General features: G+C 39.3%; 1 protein-coding gene across 7 annotated transcripts in view; it reads right to left on the reverse strand.

Annotated features, from left to right (window-relative positions):
* Positions 1-19171, reverse strand: part of TRIM2 (tripartite motif containing 2) — a 112158-nt gene that overhangs the window by 26956 nt on the left and 66031 nt on the right. For 6 of the 7 annotated variants that reach the window (XM_066317685.1, XM_066317687.1, XM_066317684.1 and 3 more), the window contains 4 exons: positions 11081-11262; positions 8650-8887; positions 2318-2469; positions 1465-1645 (listed from right to left, as the gene is read on the reverse strand). In XM_066317685.1, coding sequence (XP_066173782.1) covers positions 1465-1645; positions 2318-2469; positions 8650-8887; positions 11081-11214 — 705 coding nt within the window. In that variant the 5' untranslated portion in view covers positions 11215-11262. The remainder of the gene's footprint in view (positions 1-1464; positions 1646-2317; positions 2470-8649; positions 8888-11080; positions 11263-19171) is intronic. The other variant, XM_066317686.1, reaches the window with a different exon arrangement.

Consider the following 19171-nt stretch of genomic DNA (forward strand, 5'->3'; position numbering starts at 1 on the left):
CTTCAGGTAACAGGCCACAAACTAAAAGAAAGACAATTTGCAGCAAGGTTTAAATTCAATACTTTCCTAAAACAGTTTTCTTTCATGTCAAAAATGGAAAATATTAAATCCTAACATAAATAATATTTTAAACCCACACAGAGCATTTTATATCTTACACTCTTTCAGTCCACTGGACAGCAAACTGAACTACAAACTCTTTTTAGTAAAGTGTAGCCCTTTCATTTTTTCATTTTTTGAAAGTATATGATCAGAATGATTGTAATTTTGCAGGACTACTAGGCATTCAAAAGTAAAATCCAATTTCAGTTGGAGTTTTTTTTATCCAAACAGGGTAGATGCCTCTTTTAGTGCTTATGTAGAACTTCATAAAAATATGATTTTCTAATGCTCACAGTTAATAAATTACTTTAAATCTCTTTAAACAGCAATAAGATAATTTAACATCATATTCTAGTTTGTGTAGACTTTGTACACAAACAGAATATATTTGCTTGGTATGGAAGTAAGTGTGACAACCTGAATACATCATAACATTGTAAATACATTTAGATGAACCTGAGATCTAAGTCCACATTGTTGATGCTCAAACTTCTGTAAGCTGCTGCTTAGCTCTGGAGATGACTAAATTCTATGCCCCAGTGGTTTTGGGCTTCCTATGTTCCTAGAAGTATGTATCTTGTGCATATGTTAGAATTCCTCCATTTCCACAAGCTCAGCAGTTCAGCACCTTTCTAATGATGTTTTCAAGCCTATTCTACATGCAGGAATGCAGCATTCCTCCAATTCAGACATCTGGAGATGCTCAAGCTGCTCGGTAATGGCATTCTTGAAACTCCAGTAATTGATGACATTTTCTTTTAAAGGCAACTTTCAGGGAGAAATCTTGCTTTATAAAGCAGAGAACTGATAAGCAGGAAAATAAGGACTAAATTCTTTCACTTTCCTGATTCAGACCTAATAATCCTCAACAAAATCTCTACCCACCAGGTTAAAGACTTTGCTTCGTAAAAGTACAGGTTTCTGTTTTCTTCCTCTGCAGCTTGGTCCACAATATAGGGAAAACCCTCAGAATCAATCATCCAGACAGGAAGTAAAAGAGTGAATACAGCTCTGCAATCCATTACTCTCCTCATTCCCCTAAGAAAGTGAGACGTCCCTCCAATCCTTTTGTCTTCCAACAGGTGACATCTAACATGAAATATGTTAGCAAGCACTGGAAAGGAAAACAGTGCTTTGAAGCAAAGCAGGCAGCTTTACTCTGTTCTTCAGGATAAATTGTTTGGCCTGTATCTTCATGCTCATTCTAAAAGGCCCACAAGCGAGGCTCTGCAGCACCTGATTTCAGGAAAACAAAGTTCACTGGATCTCAGACATGATTTCTCAAACTGGCATCCTGCATCATTTGTAAAAACTGGCTAATCAAATTAACAGCTTTTCATTGAAACAAAACATGCATCTTACTTTGTGTTTAAGGCCATAATTCACTTCCAGCTCCATGAGCAGCACGCTCTTTCGCACATTTAAAGTCTTCTGGAGTTCATCAAAAGTGGAATGAATGTCATCTACGATGCTAGCCTTTTGGTTGGTTAACTGGTGTATGATTTCAGATATAAAATGAAGTGCTGAGTCAATCTCTGGAAGCCTGAGGGAGGAATTAAATTACAAAGGTTGCTGTTTCAAAAGTCATTAAACACTGGCCCTTGCCCTGATATCTTTTGATTAAACCCTCTCATCAGCAGGCTGTCTTTAAATGTAGTCATTTCCCAGAAGTTCATTCCTTTTATAACCACACAGTGGGTCTGGTCTGATAAAATAAGGCTAAGCCACAGTCCTTCCCCGTGCAAATCCATTAGACTTTAGGCATTACCAACAATGAGGCCTTGAATCCTCTGTCCTCATGCTGTATATCTACTCAAGAAGATAAAACTAGATTTATCCCACTTTTTCTTTTTTCTAAAGCCATTTTCCCACTGTAGTGTTTGTACCAATTTTTTTAACACTCAGCATTATTTATTTAGCTGTCATTACTTTCATTATTGGACAGTAGTTTCCTCCTTAGCATTTTATGCCCTTTCTTTAGACAACACTTGCAATTCTAATGGCCTCTGTTTTGTGAAAGACAGATAGGAATCTTTTGCTCTTTTTGCTAACCCTTCAGTACAAAAAATGGATTTTTTGTCCTTACATTAGCCTCACTATCCCCATTTCCTAGGTAAATACTCATGGCACCAGCACACTAAAACGTCTACTCCAGTCAGCAAAGGAAGCCAGTGATAAAACTGAAAGTGGAAAATAGTCAGCAGAGTCTCCAAACCTTTTGTTGACAGCATCCAACTGGACTTGGAGGGAAGCCTTGTGTTGCTCCACCACATCCTTGAGTGGTACTGTGGGATGCTCTGCATGTTCTCCCTCAGTGCACTCCCGGCACATGGCTGTCTCACAGGACTGGCAGTAAAACTCCATCACCTGGAAAAGTGCACAACTCTACACTCAAACATGGCAGCAGTAACACAACTCAAAGCACATCTTACTGAATCTTGAATTTGTTTATTAGCTAAGCTCTGACACAAAGCTTCTGTTTTCTTATGCACCAATAATTTACTGCCCAAAAGATGGCTGTTGATCTTACATATTTTTATATCAAAATGATCCTGTAAAAGCACTTTATTCTACCACAAAGTGTCAGATCAGCAGCCTATGAACAATGCTGGACTTCACTGCTGGTCCTAATATCATCTTTATACTGTGTAATCGTAAGTTTTGGTGTCTCTCTTATGTAGTCCATGAAACAACTCAAAAAAAACAGGCATTTAACTGTCCTCTCTAACTCGATCCTTAGTCTTCCCATAGGGTCTGCTAAAGAACGTGTAAACTTAGGCTGTTTTTCATAACAGGGCCACTCTTGAAACACAAACTCAATGGAAATCACTAAACAGCAAGTTAATTTGCTAGAGGAAAGCACCCTAAATGAACCCACATGCTTCAGGGAAAAATCTCCATATCCTATTACTAATCCCTTAAAACCATTAAAACCTCATATCTGAGATTGTAAATAGGAGTGCTGATCTACACTTGAAAGAGGAAGAGATTGTTTCAACCTGTTAAGTACCCAGCAAGATGCTCTTTAGAGATAAAAATAGATCTTTACATGTGATAGATACCCCAAATTCTGAATATATTCATTAAGGGAAAGAAACAGAGAAATGCTGTGCCCAAAATCATATGTTAGTCAAAATAATGCACATATATGCAAATTCGGCGTGAGACTTTCTTTTACAGCTAGGACATCCTTGGGCACAAAGCGTTTTAGGCTTATTAAAAATGATATAAGGAAGTTCCTAGTATATGCTTCAAAGCAAGACATTGGCAGCTCTTTTGCATTCAGAGCATAGTATCAGAATCTTGAATAATTCAGCTGATGCTTCTGGCACTCAGACATCTTGCACAAAGATGGTTGTGCTGGAGTTGCTGGTTGATGAGATGGTTGTAGCACCAGCTGTTTTCAGGTGAGCAGAAGGATTTGTAACAGAACCGTGCAAAATAGCTGGCTGCTCTGAAGCATCTTGAGAATTAAGGAGGGGGAAGCAAGAACCATGATTTGTACGTGGCTGTTAGCATTAATGGGGATTTTCCTCTGATAAGCTCCTTTTCATCTTATTCCCATTCTCCCCTCTTATCTCAATTCACAAGATGTGGGATTCACAATGAGTGAGGGTTTAGTCATTTGTCAGCCACTCGTGTAAGCTGAGAAAATTTAAAAGTTGATCCAAATAATCTGTGTAACATCAAATGGATCAGCAATGGGGAAAAAAAGTAGACCCTCTAAACAATGTGAACCCTCATGAACACTACTCCAGTCACTGTGAATTTAGCAGCCTCATTGTTTAGATCCTCCAAGGCCTGATAGTCACTTTGGTAGGCACTGTGATGTGATGCATTCTTACAGTGCATCAGTTAAACAGAGTTTAGGATTTAAGTTCTTTTCAAAGGCTTCAAAAGTCTGCAATCAGAAGCAGCCAAAAGGAAGAATATTTTATTAGGAAACTCTGAAGTCTTCTTATATGGCCAAAAAAAAAATTCATTTCTTTTGCATGGGTGTCCAAAATTCATCTTTCTGCCTCTTAATAATTTAATGCTTAGAGGTTCAAGACATTTCAACAAGCCCTTTATTTATTTGGTATTTTTATCTCTAGATACAGTGATTAGAATAATTTAATATTTCTGTTTTCTACTGACCACCCCATAATAAACATCATTATATCTGCAGCCACATATATAAGAAAGGAAGCATCTCATTGGCAAAAAGGTTGTTCAGTCTAAACAACTTTGTTCCTCTTTATTCAAATATCAGGGAAGCACAGAATCTCAAATGATAATAGCGAACAGATCATAAAGACCTAATGTGTATCTCTATATAGAAATAGTTGTCTTTGCCTCAAATTCAAAATGTTTTGAGAGAGGCAGCTTTCATTTCCCACTATAATTTTTTGTATTGGGCATAGATGAAGGAGAACATCATAATAATACAATTCAGGCTTCAACTGTCTAGATAGGCTGGTTTCCTAAGATTTTTTTTCTAGCATCTCTTAATAAGGAAAGAATAATTTCTAACTACAGACAGACAAGTATTACTGGCTTTTCATCTCTCCCCTCCATGCCAACATGGGCATCACATTTTGTGACACTCCTAGAAAATTTTTCATTATGACAGGTTTGCCTTAAAAAATAACTCAGAAAATGACACTTTCCTATCCTTCCCAAATTCAAGACAGCTCTTGGATACAATATGCTGTACTGGCTTCAGCTGTATTTCCACCAAATTCAACAAGAGAACATTCCCATCAGCTGTAATGAACTGTGGATTAATACCCACTGATTCTGAAATGCTCTCACTAATTCTCACTTTAAACCAGACCAGCATATTTCAACACAATGATGTAACTAGAGACCCATGCAAATCTTCACTACTATAATTCAACTGAATTTACAGAAAATTTTTAAATTGCATAATCAAGAATGCAAGTATTTCTGAACTAGATTTCACAAAACCAAAACACACTAATTCCAGCCCTTCAGAGTTCAGGTCTCACCAATCATAATCCCATCTTCTCTAAAATCACATTTGGAAAATCACATTGCTCATCCTCTGCTTTCTATTTGTTTGAATTAGAAGAGCAGTCTACAGAAAAAGGATGAGTCAGCTCTTTGCCACCCACCTTCCTCATGTCACACACACATGCTTAATTCCTCTGTCCCAGGGCTAGTGTGCACCTTAGCTTTGTATGCTTTGGCTTTCAGAAGAATTTAAGTTTGAATTACCTCAGGGCATCTCGGAGATACCTGATAAAATTTAGAATGTGGGGTTTTCTCTCTCCCTTGTCACAGCTTTTGCCTAACCCACGGATTACACTTTAATGTGATACATGAGTAAGTGACATGGTGAGAAGTACAGAGGTGAGGAGAAAAAACAAGGGTTGAAAAGGTAAGATATGAAGTCACTTCATCACAACAACAAGGATAGGTGACTTTTTGTTTTTCTAAAAGAAGCATATAAGCAGTAAGCAACACCTCCACAAGTTCAGGAAGTGTTTTTGTAAGCAAGATCTCATGCCTGTCAAGTTGCCAAGATATGCTATGATCTTTTGAGAAAATGCTACTTAGAGATAAGGCATTCTCTCTTGTTAAGTGTTTAATTTAATACTGTGTATCCTCTCTTATTACACTCTAGAGGCAAAAAATACATTGTCCCACCTTCCACATTGTAAAAACATGCTCCTCCCCTCTGAGTTGGTTTTTAGTTCAAATTCAAACAAAACCCAGGCATAGACATTTCAGGGGCTACACCACCATTACATACAATGGAGATAGAATTTCATAGCCTTCCCTGCCCTGGCTTCTGTACCTGCCCCTAAATGATTGTTGATCCATGTTTCCAATCCAGAATACTTTTTACACACAAGAGCTGCAGGTGTTTCGCAGCTGAAAATAAAGCAAATCTTATTTTAATGTTCAGGTAGAAGATAAGAATCTTCTAGGAGATTCAAAAGTTCTGTATGTGCCCTGATTCAACAAGAACATACACTTGTTCTTCATGTTGGGTCAAAATGAGAAAGCATTTTTTTATAGTTCAAGCACAGGTAACCACGCTTTACATTAAGATACAACAAACTAAGTTTCATTCTTCATAAGAACACACAGAACAAAGATACCACAACAGCGGACAGGAGGATGTGCACAGAAGGAATAAAACAAACATGCACACATATGGAAAATATGAGTGATGGGAATAGGGGATCAACTGGGAAGGGGAAGTATCTAATCTGTGTGGCCTGAGGAAGGGTAAGTTACAAGGAGACAGGCAGGCAAATCAGAAAGTATCTCTGCATCAGTTTCTACCTCATTTTAATCAGGGAGGTTTAAGTCCAGGATGGCTGAAATTATTGAAAAAAACTTGTTTAAACAGAAACTTATTTCCAAGCTAATATGAAGAAAAAATGGTAATATTTAAAAGAAATATATTTGATGCAAATAGTAAAAATACAATGGGTCTGATCCTACCCCAAGCAATATGTAAAAATTAACGGAGGGTGGATTTAGTGGAAAATGACTGCTGGTTCTGTAAAGGCGTTCTCCTCCAGCTGCCAGCTCAATCCTTTTTCACTTGCTGAAGCCCCCAGTAAAGTTACTAGCAGTCAGGCACTTAAAATCACAGAATACCCTGAGCTGGAAGGGACCTAGAAAGATCACCAAAGTCCAATACCTGGCCCTGCCAAGGACCAACACCATGTGCCTAAAAGCATTTTTCTTCCAAATGCTTCTTGAACTGTGGCAGGCTTTGGTGCTGTGACCACTTCCCTGGGAAGCACATTCCAGAAAAGACAATCTGGATTAAGGTTTTTAAAACATTTCCTAGTATCTAACCTACTTGCCACATAGTGCCCTTATGTCCTGAACCTATGAAGCCAGCATAATCCCATTTCCTCAGTGAAGCCTAAGGTGCCCAGCACCTTGCCCTGTGCACCTTTGCAGCCAGACCCACCTGGCCAGGTTCAGGCAGCTCTCCCCAAATCTTACCTCAGCTCCTCCCATCACAAGGACTAATGTGTGTGCTTAGCTTTTCATTTCTTAGCTTCACAAAGCTTTAAATTGGAGTCATCCTCAGGCTATCCCTAACCCTTACTGATACTTACTGAAGCAAGAGGATGTTCCCATCACACACTACTCAGCATCCTAAATGACATGCTATGTTTCAAGGCAAGCCAAGTAGGTTGGAGGACTTACAAATGCACCTTTCCCTATAAGAGAGTTCTCAGAGAGGTGTAAGGTGGCATATATTTGATTGTAGACAAGCCAGGTTTTTTAAAACATGCCCAAAGAATAATCAGCTGATAATTTAAAATAAAAAACAAATAATTCCTTAATTCTGACCTTTTTCAGCGTTTCACAATCAAATGGTGCCTATCAGAACGGTTGTGTCAAAAAACAACTACAACTAATTTTAAAGAGAGCAAATAAAATCCAAACAAAACCTAGGAATGCATTAATCAGTAACCACTACACACACATAGGTATGGTACACATTGATTAATGAATAACTGGTGCAACTTCTTTTAGAGTGTCCAACATCAGCTCTACAAGTCCACCTAATTCCAACAGAAAAGGAACGGAGCTATTCCTCTATTACAGCAATCATTACCTATCAGCTGGATTACTCCCATACAACCAGTGTATCTACACTGAGTATCAAATAAAACAGTCCCCAGAAAGTTGTCTTAAACTACTGACATATGTTTCTTGGCTTGCACAGAAGCACAACATTCAGTACACAACACAGCATGGCTGAGTTTTGCAGTCACTACTTACATGTTTGCATAAGCTTAGCTATGAGTTAGGAGCTCATTTGCCTATCATGAAGTTGCACAGGTTAACACTGAGAATTGTGAAGCAAGCAGACTTAGAGCTGTTCTTGCAGTAATTTGTGAATATTAACTCAGCTGGGGGTACTTGCCAAAGAATAAACTGATATGATTTGAGGATGTGTGTGGGAAGGTGGGGACATGCTAGGTAAAGAGTAGGTGGAGGGGAAAAAACAAAGCATCCTCCAATAACTGATATGAGAGATCTACAAAACACTGCAGATAAACAGAAGCTCTCTGCTTCTAGCCTGTGCTGATCCAAAGCATCCTAAGCTAGGACTCACTTTTATTTGGCTCTATGTTAATATTTTCACATACCTTTTGATACTGCCCCAGTGTGCAGGTCAATTAAACTCGTAAGGTTCTCGTCACATATTGCCAGACAAAAACACAGGTACCGACAGCAACAGCTACAAGCACGAGGGCTATGGAAACCCAACCCAAAGAAGTAAAGGCACAAGGTTCGGTACTTGCAGGACAATAATTCTGACCAAATGTGCCAAAATACAGCATCATCCCAGATGATTGGTAAGATAAAATAACATCCTGACTACTCCACTAAGAGCATTTGAGTTAGTTTAAAGAATCACTTGTCTTTTGCTGACATAAAATCAAAGAAATAGTGTGGTTCCACTTCCATACTTTCTCTTCAGAAAAATACATCCATGAAACCCGGACAAGTCAGCACATATCAATACCTGTACATAGCACAGGAGGCCATCTCACTTACATTTCCATCATGATTGGGGCAGGAGAGTGGTTTGCCTGCAGCAACAGCAGTGACAGTCTCCAGGATGGAGGACTCCTCAATGCTGTTGTCCGGCGTTCGCTGCAGGACATCCATCAGGTTGGTAATAAAGAAGTTGTTCTGGAGTGCAGAAACCCCCTTCTCTGGCAAAATGGAGGTCTGGCGGCACACAGGGCAAGAAAGGGTTAAGCTATGGGCTGGAATGTAATTCTGTAAACACCTATGGGGAAGGAAAGTGGAAGGAGAAAGAAAGGAAAAGTATCATCAAAGAAGGAAAAAAAACCCCTCTCATCAGTAAAAGAGCTAGTCTGAAACAGTGCTACTCTTACTTATAGAAGGAAAAGTACATCAAACAGGCTTCTGAAGCAGAAGTGGTTATGGAGAATATATTTTTTTACATCTTGTTTTACTCTGCCACATAAAAAAAAGGTTCAATAAGCAGACATCATTAAAAGAGTTATATGCTTTTTTTTGAGACATTCGTGCAGTTGATCATGCTTTCAGACTGCTGCAGACCTACTGCACCCTGCTCACAGGACAGTAAAAATTTTAAACTATTAGATAAAGTCTGACAGACATGAAGTTACACCAAGCATTTGAGTCTGTGCCTTTAACTGACTAACCGGTGCTTGACCCTTGTCCTTCCAACAGAATCTCCTTTAATAACTTGTTTTTATGGGTTTAGTGTTTCAGAGGCAAAACATGGTCTCAATGAAACCAAAGGAAAAATTTTTCATTTATTTCAATTTGGAAAGTTATTTGGCAGCTAGCCAAAATCAACAGACCTTTACTTATGACAAAGGGAACTATCTGCTAGGTTATCACCGTTTAGGTTAAGGGGAGTTTTGGAGGAAATTTTTGTTTGTGTTTGATTGGGAGGGTAGTATTGGCATTTTTCAGAAAAAATAAATTTCACAGAGTATAAACCTGACATGAAAGTTCACCAATCAACACTATGCACAATATGCAGCAGGCTGGCCTAGGTGAGACTTAATGACACATTTGGCCTTGGAAATGAAGTTAATACCTGGCTGGGTATGCAACATATAGTTGCATGCAATATGACATATTCAGTACGGCCCTTCTGTAAGCAGAAGTTTGCAGAATGCAGTTTTTAAGGGGAGCAGTGCTATACCAAATTCTTCAAGGGATGCCAGCTAAGAGAAAGTGTGACCTCACACAGCTCCACAGCACTTTTCCTTTTCCAAGGGCTTTGGTTGCACCACTCTTCATCTTCCCCTAGCAGCCCTCCTCCTGACCCCCAAGTAAGGGCTCTGTGAAAGGAGAGCTTAGGCTCTGCACATCAGCACTACACTGGAAGAGTTCTTGCAGTCTCCCTCCATAACAAGATCAGCTTAAGAGGATTACAGTGAAAACCAGAAGCCAACCCTAGATTTCATACATGAACAGAAGTCAGGAAACCTAACACATGATGGTGAAAATCTTGTCTTACTGACTTCAGTAAGAGTTTCGGTGCTGCCTCTTTATTGCTGGGATTTCCTATTCATCTACAAAACACTAGTTCGTCTGACACAGGCAGAGATCAACAATTTTTCTTTCACCCTGTGCAAAGTTAGAGATTCAAACCACAGTTCTTGCTAAGAGGTGGAAATCTGCTAAATTATATAAGGGTTCACACCACATGCCATTTATAAAAATTCTCCTGCCATTCAATATACAATCCAGAGTTGCATCTCATCATCAGATTAAGAAATCTAACCACTAATTCTTCCAGCTAACTTTTCTGCAGGTGCTGTATTTTCTCCACAAATTGATGGATAATGCATAAAAGTATCATTATACATATTCAGTTCTTTCAGCCAAATACAGTAAAAGGCAGATTGCTGGTTTATCCCATCTCTTCCCAGAGAGTTTTCCCACTTCAGTCAACCAAGCTGCAGAATAATGAAGACATTTAATGTCAGGTTATTAATAATGTATATATCATGTCTAACCCTTGGGTACTAAAGGATGGGATAATTAATTATTGGTTTAGTAAATCAACAAAGAATTTTTTATTGTTTCTAATTATATGATAATCAGAATAAATTTGAGACCATTAATTTGAGGTCCAAATTCTGGCTATCATCACATTTCACATTGTAGCAACTGTATTCATTAGTTTAATTGGATTTACTTTTTGTTTACTCTTGCATAAAGGGAATGTATTCCAAATATGCCACTGCTGTCTCTTCTTCCTGCCTGCCACAGATCTGTTTTTCTACATCCCTGCCTCTCCAGCCTTCCCAGACTTTATCAAGCCTTAACACGACATTTACAAGTAAAGGGAAAAGTCCTTGTCCACTAAAGGATGCCTTGTCTTGTGCTTGCAGCACAGCACAAGCTGCAAAATCCTACAAATTTGTAGCACAAGCTACTAATCCTGAGTTACCAGCGTGAGGAAAGGACTTACCTCTCACAGAAAGTGTGCAGGCAGGGAAGTACTTTGGGGTTCTTGTAACGGTCCAGGCATATGCTGCAAATCAGAAACTGCTTGTCAATCTGACGGACCACAGGACTTGGGATGTTGGAACCTTCACTGGCCATCCTAGACCACTGACATATGGGTCCTGTTCCCTTCTACCCTGCACACTGCTGGAGTGGGGTGGGGAAAAGAAGAAAAGAAGAAAAATGGCTTATAAACGCCATGAAATAACAAAATCATTGACTAATCCACTCATGTTTTATCCTTATGCAGGAGTTCATATTTCCATGTAAAATCAAAACAAGAAAGAATTATACTTCTAAAATGGTTTATCACTGATGAGAGCCAGGGAAACAGTCAGCAAGATCTACAACACCTCTGTCTGAGCATTCTGGAGAGGCATGCTGCCTCTGGACTGAAAGAGTTATGGGGCTGTCTGGTTTTAAAGAAAACCCACGATAAAAACATTTTCATGCCAATAGACTCAGCCAGTGCTAACAAACATTGGATTTCTTACATCTACAGTACCGCTGGCAAAACGCTCCAACTGGAACTGCACCAGCCAGTCAGATGGCTGCATCACAGACAGAATTTGAAAATGGTTCACCTAACAATTTTTTTTCTCTTGTCAGTGCTGGTATTGCCGAAAATAAGGTAGATTTTGTCTCCAAGAAGCCCCTAAGAAAGAAGCTCCAGAACCAGCCAGCCCCGGGGAAGGGAATGCTCAAATTCTGCATCACCAATAGGGATGAGGTAGGCAAAATTAAAAACCTCATGATAAAAGAAACAAAGCAAAGAAGAAGCAACTGATAACCACTGAGAATCAGCAATGGTAGGGTGAAGGATACATGAAGTGCATCCAAATAATAAATGCAAGAAAAATGTCATTCTAGGCAGAACTAGTAGTAAGAATCATGTTTCTAGGACTGAGGATTCTTCACAGTCTGGCATTAAAAAAAAAAAAAAAAAAAAAAAAAAAGCATGAAACAAAAGGCTAAGAAAAAAGTCTACTAACTTAGAATTAAAATCGCAGGTTAAAGAGATGGCAGCAGGCTTGGAACGCCTCCTGTCCTGGAACAAGGCACAGGGAGAGAAAAATGTAGATTCTTTTCAGCTGGAGATACAGATTATAGCCAACAGAGTAAAATGTGAAAAGAGAAGACAGGAGGAAAAGGAAGGAAGCAATCACAGAAGGAAAAAGTAAACTGCTTGCTAAAATAGTTTAGGAAAACCTGGCAAAAACCTGGCCAGCAGAGTCCCTGGCAGGGTGGCCCAGCAGGGACTCCTCTACATCAGCATTTCTAGCAGGCTGTAGTGCTGGGAGGCGCAGGCGCCACTGTCGCAGCACTGAGTTCTGCCAGACCTCCCGCACCCACAGTGGAACCGGGATCCTCTTCTCTGGGAGCTGCGAACCCAGCTGGGCTCCTTCTCTGCAGGTACACTCCTGAGGGGTCTAACGTCTTCCTAAACAATTTCTACCCCTTTTTAGTTACCCACTTCAGACAATTTGAGATCTAGCTTGAGGGCAGTTCAGGCTTTCCAAGACAGAAACAACAAGACTTCTGCTGATCATGCTCAAAGGTCACTCAATTCCAGAACGATTTACGTGACCTATGTAGCATTTTATTGCTACTGTTACATTAGGTCTACTTCCTGCGCTTGAATGAATGGCACACTAGTCTGTCAGAGTTGAACCCATGCTGCTCTTCCTGAGCTGTGTACTTAGCCATACTGGTATATTTTACTTATTGCACTGAGCAAGGGGCTATTTCTACAATAATTACAGTGATTATGGATCAGCTGTGCTGGCTTGCCTGATAACAGCTTCCTAGGGCATCGCCTCTGTGTTAACAAACACAGCAGCATAAAGTTACTCACTGTTCAGATACCCAACAGCAGTAACTGACATTTAAATTGATGGAAAACACTCATGACAGGCCCTTTTGTTTCCTTTTTTCCAAGGAAAGGGAAACTGCAACAATAAAAATGGCTCTAATTCTCATAAAGTATCATGTTTGTTCAAGACCCAAAAGGGCATGATTTCAGGATTGATAATATTTGCATGTCTCTTCCATATTTTTAATTTTTTAAAAAAATTTCTTTCCTTATAGTAAGATAAAATGTGAGTATTACATAAACACAAATTATTTTTTCCTGTTTAAATGCCATAAATCACACTGAACAAACCTTAGGAGATCAATTAGCAGATCATGTTACTTTTAAAATGCTGGAGTTAAAGGTGGCTTTACAAGAAGTGGAACCAAGATCTGGCTTTTACAAAACAGAGTAGAAAGACCAGACAATCAAATACCCATTAACATGTTCATACATTTGGCATCCTAACAGGCAGAACATCAGGACATGTTTCAAAAGGAAAATTCATTTTACCACTTACACAGCTGTGTTTGCCTCCCACTCTTCTGCCCTGAATGTTAGGTGGAGGGACCCAAATGTAACAGGGAAGATAATGAGAAGCAGGAGGATTTCTTATCAAAAGCATGGTTTCCAAACTGGACACATAGACAGTGTAATTTTTTTGTTACAGACTAAACACAGAAAGCTGTACTTAAGATATGAAAGAATAGGTTTCCAGTGAATGCTGCCTGTTATTTAACAGAAGAAAGTTCTCTAGCAACCAGGTATTTTCTGTATTTCATCTTTCCCTTATCAAGTAAAACTACACCAACAAATAGTGCATGCACAAGAAAATCTGCGGCTGCCTGAAAAAAAAATATTGATTTAACCTGTTTTTTCATCTTAGTTTTTCACATTCCCCCAATGTCACTGCAGATCAAATAATTCTTACAATTTAGCACATAAATCTTATGCCAACGACTTTATTTTTCAAACGCTGATGCTTTAAGCTTTGTCAGTGAAAGAAACCATTAATGATTCATAAATAAGTGCTTTTAATATTCTGTGTTTTGTCTGAAATGCAGCAAGTCATGGCTGTCATATATCCCCTGTGCTCACACAAATCAGATTTAAAACATGCACCTGGAAATAGTATTTCTCCTGTACATTTCAAGCTTTGGCCACTACCTGGTACAACTTCTTACACAAATGGTCCCTTTAAAAAAATCTTTTGAGTACGGGATTTGCAGGATTCTGCAGTCTCTCTAAGGCAACTCCACCTTTGATGTAATCTTGATAAATGTGATGTAGCCATGAGAAGGATGATTTTGCCCATTTACTCAATTAAAGCAACTGTACAATCAAAAACTATCTGAAAAAAATCTGTAGATTTCAGACAATGTTTTTAAATTTCACCAGACGGTATTTTTTCTGATTTACTGTTATGCTTGCAGCAACCTAAGTTTTAAATATATTAGCAGTGGGAGATTTTGCAAAATAACACGACTTTCATAAGAAAGCGGTTTTTTGGTAGCATCTTCTGTGCTCAAAAACTGCCAGAGCACTTTTCAGGGGTTCATTCCCTCACAATCAAAATAGAGCAGCTGAAGCATGACCTTTGAAAACAGGGCTACCACTTCTCCATATAGTTACACTTCATAATTTAAACATGCAAACCTAAAGGACTAGGAAACATTGCACCAAACAAGACATAAGCCCCCACCCATTTATCTATAACACACTTGCAACTCAAAACCAAATTCGGGTTTGCTAAACCAAGTGCAGTAAAGGGTTCGGAAATGTACTCCCTTTGTCGCCCTTTTGAGGCTCAAGGATTGCTGTCTTCCCAGCCATCCCAGAAACAGCATTACTCTTTTTCCTTCTGCGATTTTCATTAAAAATATACAAGATAGCAGAGAAAGGAGAAAACAATGGCTCTCTAAGCTAGTGGAAAGCTTTGCCCCGCTATGCATGCGTGCTTTCAGGAAAGCCAGGGTGCGGCCCCACCCATATGAAAGGAAGTTCCTATAGCACTGGAAAAGGGTGAAAAAAAAAAAAAAAAACAAACCCCAAACCATGTTGTGTAGCAAATAACAGTTCCAGAAGGGTTGTCTCAGGTAAAAAGAGACACATAATAGAAAAATGCACCCTTTCTACAGGTATCCTCAAATGAGCTCTGTGACTCCCAAAAATTCTCTAGTAGTTTCCCAGCCAAGAAAAGACATTGGGGAATCAAGTAACTGTTCACTTCACAGGATTTTATTCCTAAAAGAGTAGAATTCTGTGTTACTGATACACTGCTGTCTCTGAAATCCACCCAGCCAGAGCTGCCACTAGCCTGAAAGTACAGCCTGAGGAGAACAAATTGCTTGCAGCTTATTCATCCTCTTCTTATCAATGGTATTCACAACCTAGAGGGTCTATTCATGTACTATGAATGAATAGGTTTCCAATGGCAACGTTTCCAAAGGAACAGTTAGGCTTCCAGAGCCATAAGAAAGGGTGGGGAACCTCAATAATGTTGCTTCAAGGACTGGGAGAGCTGAGGCTTAAAAGTCCTTAAAACTGATAGATCACCTGTCCACAGTCTGTAGGAAAAAATAACAGATTCAAGCCATTTCTAGCAGCAGCCCCCAGATTAGCCAATACAGAACACACTGAGCGAATCAGAACCGCCACACAGTCCATTTGTGTAAAAGGCTTGATCAGCTAAATTTGCATTCCTTTCTCTCCCACTCTTGCAATCAGCTTAGTGCCTTGTTTAAAACACAGCAACCCTTTTCATTCTTACAGCATGCAAAAATGTAATGAACGATCAGGGGCCAAAACAGGAGCAACCCAGCAGCAGCCACCAGGAATAACACTGAGCAAACTTGAGCATTTCAGACCTACCCATCTTTGTAGAAAAATAGCTTAATCAGTGCAGTGCTGAGGATAAAATCCTTGCAGGGACGGAGCTGCAGTTCCGCAGTAATCCAAACGAACAAACCATCATCTGTTAATATTTCAAGCCTCACGCATGAAACTGTTAAGGAATCCCTATCACAGCACAATCATTATTAGACGCACAAGAGATTTTGTGCTCTAAGGAATGATGCTCCATTCCATGAAGAGGACAGGTGGAAAGAAAAATGGAAAAATAAGAGGAGGCCCAGTGAAGTCGTCATGAATTTTTTTTCCTCCCTAGGTCATTTACGAGTGGGAGACCCCTCCAGGATTCAAACCAATCAATCTTTATTTAGCACATCCTTTTCTCACTCAGCCTGTGTAGAAAGACTGCAGCAAATGGTGCAAGGGATTGTGGGATGGGGATGCAGCAGAGAGCTGCAACCAGATTCGCTGGGTTATTTTTTTCCTCCCTACTCAGCAATCAGCTGTTCCGAGGCTCCGCGCAGGGCCATTGAATTTGGTCACCAGAATGTTATTACAGGATTAGCAGGCGGAGACAGCTACCACTGTGCATCTGGCATGTCAATGCAGCTAAGAAATACATATGCAAATATTACTCACGAATCGGAAAAAACGATTTAACTCCGAAGGAGAGAGTAAATATTACATAACATCCATCACCAGGACAGCTGCCAGAGATAAAACGAGAGCACTTTTCTTTACAAAGAAGATAAAGTTTAACACTTCCACTCAGATTTTTCCAGGATTCTGGGTATTTCTTGGAACGTAATTCTTCCTTGCTCCAGCTTCCAGAAGCAACAAAAGACCCCACAAATGCTCTTTGTCTCTCTCCAGATGTTTAAAGCAGAAGCAAAGAGCCTCTCCAGAAAACTGTGCTACTGACACACAAACCAGCAGCAGCTTCTACTACTACAGAACCTGACATAGTTGACCTGACTCAGTCTCAAGTCAAATATTCAAGGCAGCAATTAGTAAACTCGTATTAAAGGAATTTGAGAATCAAGGCTAACAGATTGTTCAACTTTCCTATAAACATTAATGCAAAGGTGTATTACCATAGTTCATCTATTTACTTGCTTAATTTTTTTTTAAATTCACAGATCAACTCTGATTTTACTAGGCTGTTACCAAAGAAATTAAAAAACTTGGTGCCTGCTAGTTTTCAGCTATGCAGAGAAGGTTGTTAAAAAGATGCTTGTGAATACAGACACCATTGAAGCAAAGCAACATAAAATTAGCTTTGTCTTCTAGTATAACAGCTGGTGGGTTTTGCATACAAGGTAGTATTTGCATCTCCAAATACAGTGTATCTTTTCTTTTGAAAGAACTGAATCATATGCAAGTATTTCAGCTAACTGAGGCTAACAAAGCTTTCCACAAATAAAAGAACATAAAGCTCCATTTGCATCAGGAAGAAAAACGTGGGGCTTAAATACTCTCTTTGCTACCCTGACTTAATTAGGACAGACATAGGTATTTTAGGAGTTTAAAATGTTATCCCAAACTCTTTAAGCGTGGTTTCCAGAATATAGTATTATTCCATTCTTGAATTGATGAGTTAAGTAGCATTATTAATCATTTAGTGTGACAGAAATGTAATTCCTGTTAAAAATACAAATTCTGCACACATCCTTTACTTTCCATTTGGCAATCATTTAGCCAGATCATTTTATGCGTCAGGCAGATCCAGCCTGGTTTCCCTGGACAATACCCACAGGGTGAAGGCATGTTGTAATCCAGTTTATAACCTGAACTGAAACATCAGGCAGTGTGTGTGCATGTATTAGGGTTTGGGGTGCCTGTGCCAAAATACTGCCCCTCTAACTCTCTTAACATGTGCCGAACTCAATCAAAGAGAGAACACAAGGTATGTTTCATTTTAGCTCCAACATTCAGGAGCAGCAGGCATCTGTACAGCAGGATTCAGTTTAAAAGAGGGCCAGACCTTTCAGGCACGTTTTTGGTTCAGGGAGTTTTTTGGTTTTCTTTTTAAACTGTCTGGGGAATAGGGGAATCTCTATTGCAAAGAATTTCACTCCTACAACAAGAAGATCCAAGGCCTTTTGTTTCTGCCAGTGGAACAAAGACATTTAAATCAAAAATCAAGTGAGAAAATTCAGGAGTGGCACCCCCAGAACTGAAGAGGAAGACTGCTGGACAGAAGCACACAGGTATCATTTAGTTGCTTGCTTTCCCTTCTTCATTTCAAACGACCTATTTACATACACTAAAACAGAATGACCAGTATCACTCAAATTACTATTTCCTTTTACTGTCAGTAGTAAGGACTACATGCCCCTCAGAACCGATCCCCGTAACATACCTCATGGCCAAGGGAGACTGCTGGAGCCACAGCTGCAGCCACTCTCACAGGGAAATACACCTCCAAACAAGAGATTCCTTCAAAGTGCTGTTCTCTTACAATTAACTCTGAGAAGTTGCCTGCTGACAATGAGCTGATACTCCACAAATTATCCTGCTTCTTCAGCAAAACAAAAAATTTCTACTGTGGCAAGGAAAATGAGACAAAAGGCACAGCATTTCCCTGAGATTTTTCTTGTTACATGTAGATATGTGGGTTTCTTCTGCTTAGCAAAGAGGAAAAGGATTCAATCTTGCACTTTACCCCCACAGCAGTTACAACCAGACTCTTTCAAATAGGTTTATTGTATGTGTACGTCTTTTGTGCTAGGAGAGGGGGTGGGGGTGGTCATTATATACTTTGTTTTGTTTGTTGTTTTTCTGTTTTCATTTTTAAAAGAATAGGCTACTTTTCCTCAGAAAAAATTGCTGCACTTGATTGTTGCTGTTGACTTATCTGTGTCACTGCTGACTACTGAAGAAAGTTCTGGGGAAGAAAATACATAGTACATGCCATCTTCATAGTGCCATGGAAGAGTGATATAGCTTCTGTTGTCATCCTCTGTAAATGTCCTGGGTTTTGAATAACTTTTTCCTTTTCCAAACACAACCTGAATTCATATTCTTAGAGAGACCATAAGTAGTAAGCTACAAAAAAACCTCACAGTTAACTTAGAGGTCACAGGTAGATATTGATATCTTCCCTAATATTAAGTAAGTTATCCAAACACTCCAAGTCAAGATTGTCTGCACTGAAGCCAGTACTATAAACTGACTGAATAGAGAGTTATCTAGCTCACCCTGCTGTACAAAAGCCATCTTAAGGTCAGCAGAAAAAAAATTATTGGGTTAGTTCAAACTAAATGACCAGCTAATACAGTCCTGGCAATTAAGGCTGACTGAAAAGTAAGAGATGTGAGAGACCAGAAATCAATTACCCAAAGCCAAAATATT

Source organism: Sylvia atricapilla, chromosome 4 (assembly GCF_009819655.1).
Source record: "Sylvia atricapilla isolate bSylAtr1 chromosome 4, bSylAtr1.pri, whole genome shotgun sequence".
Taxonomy (NCBI): Eukaryota; Metazoa; Chordata; class Aves; order Passeriformes; family Sylviidae; genus Sylvia; species Sylvia atricapilla.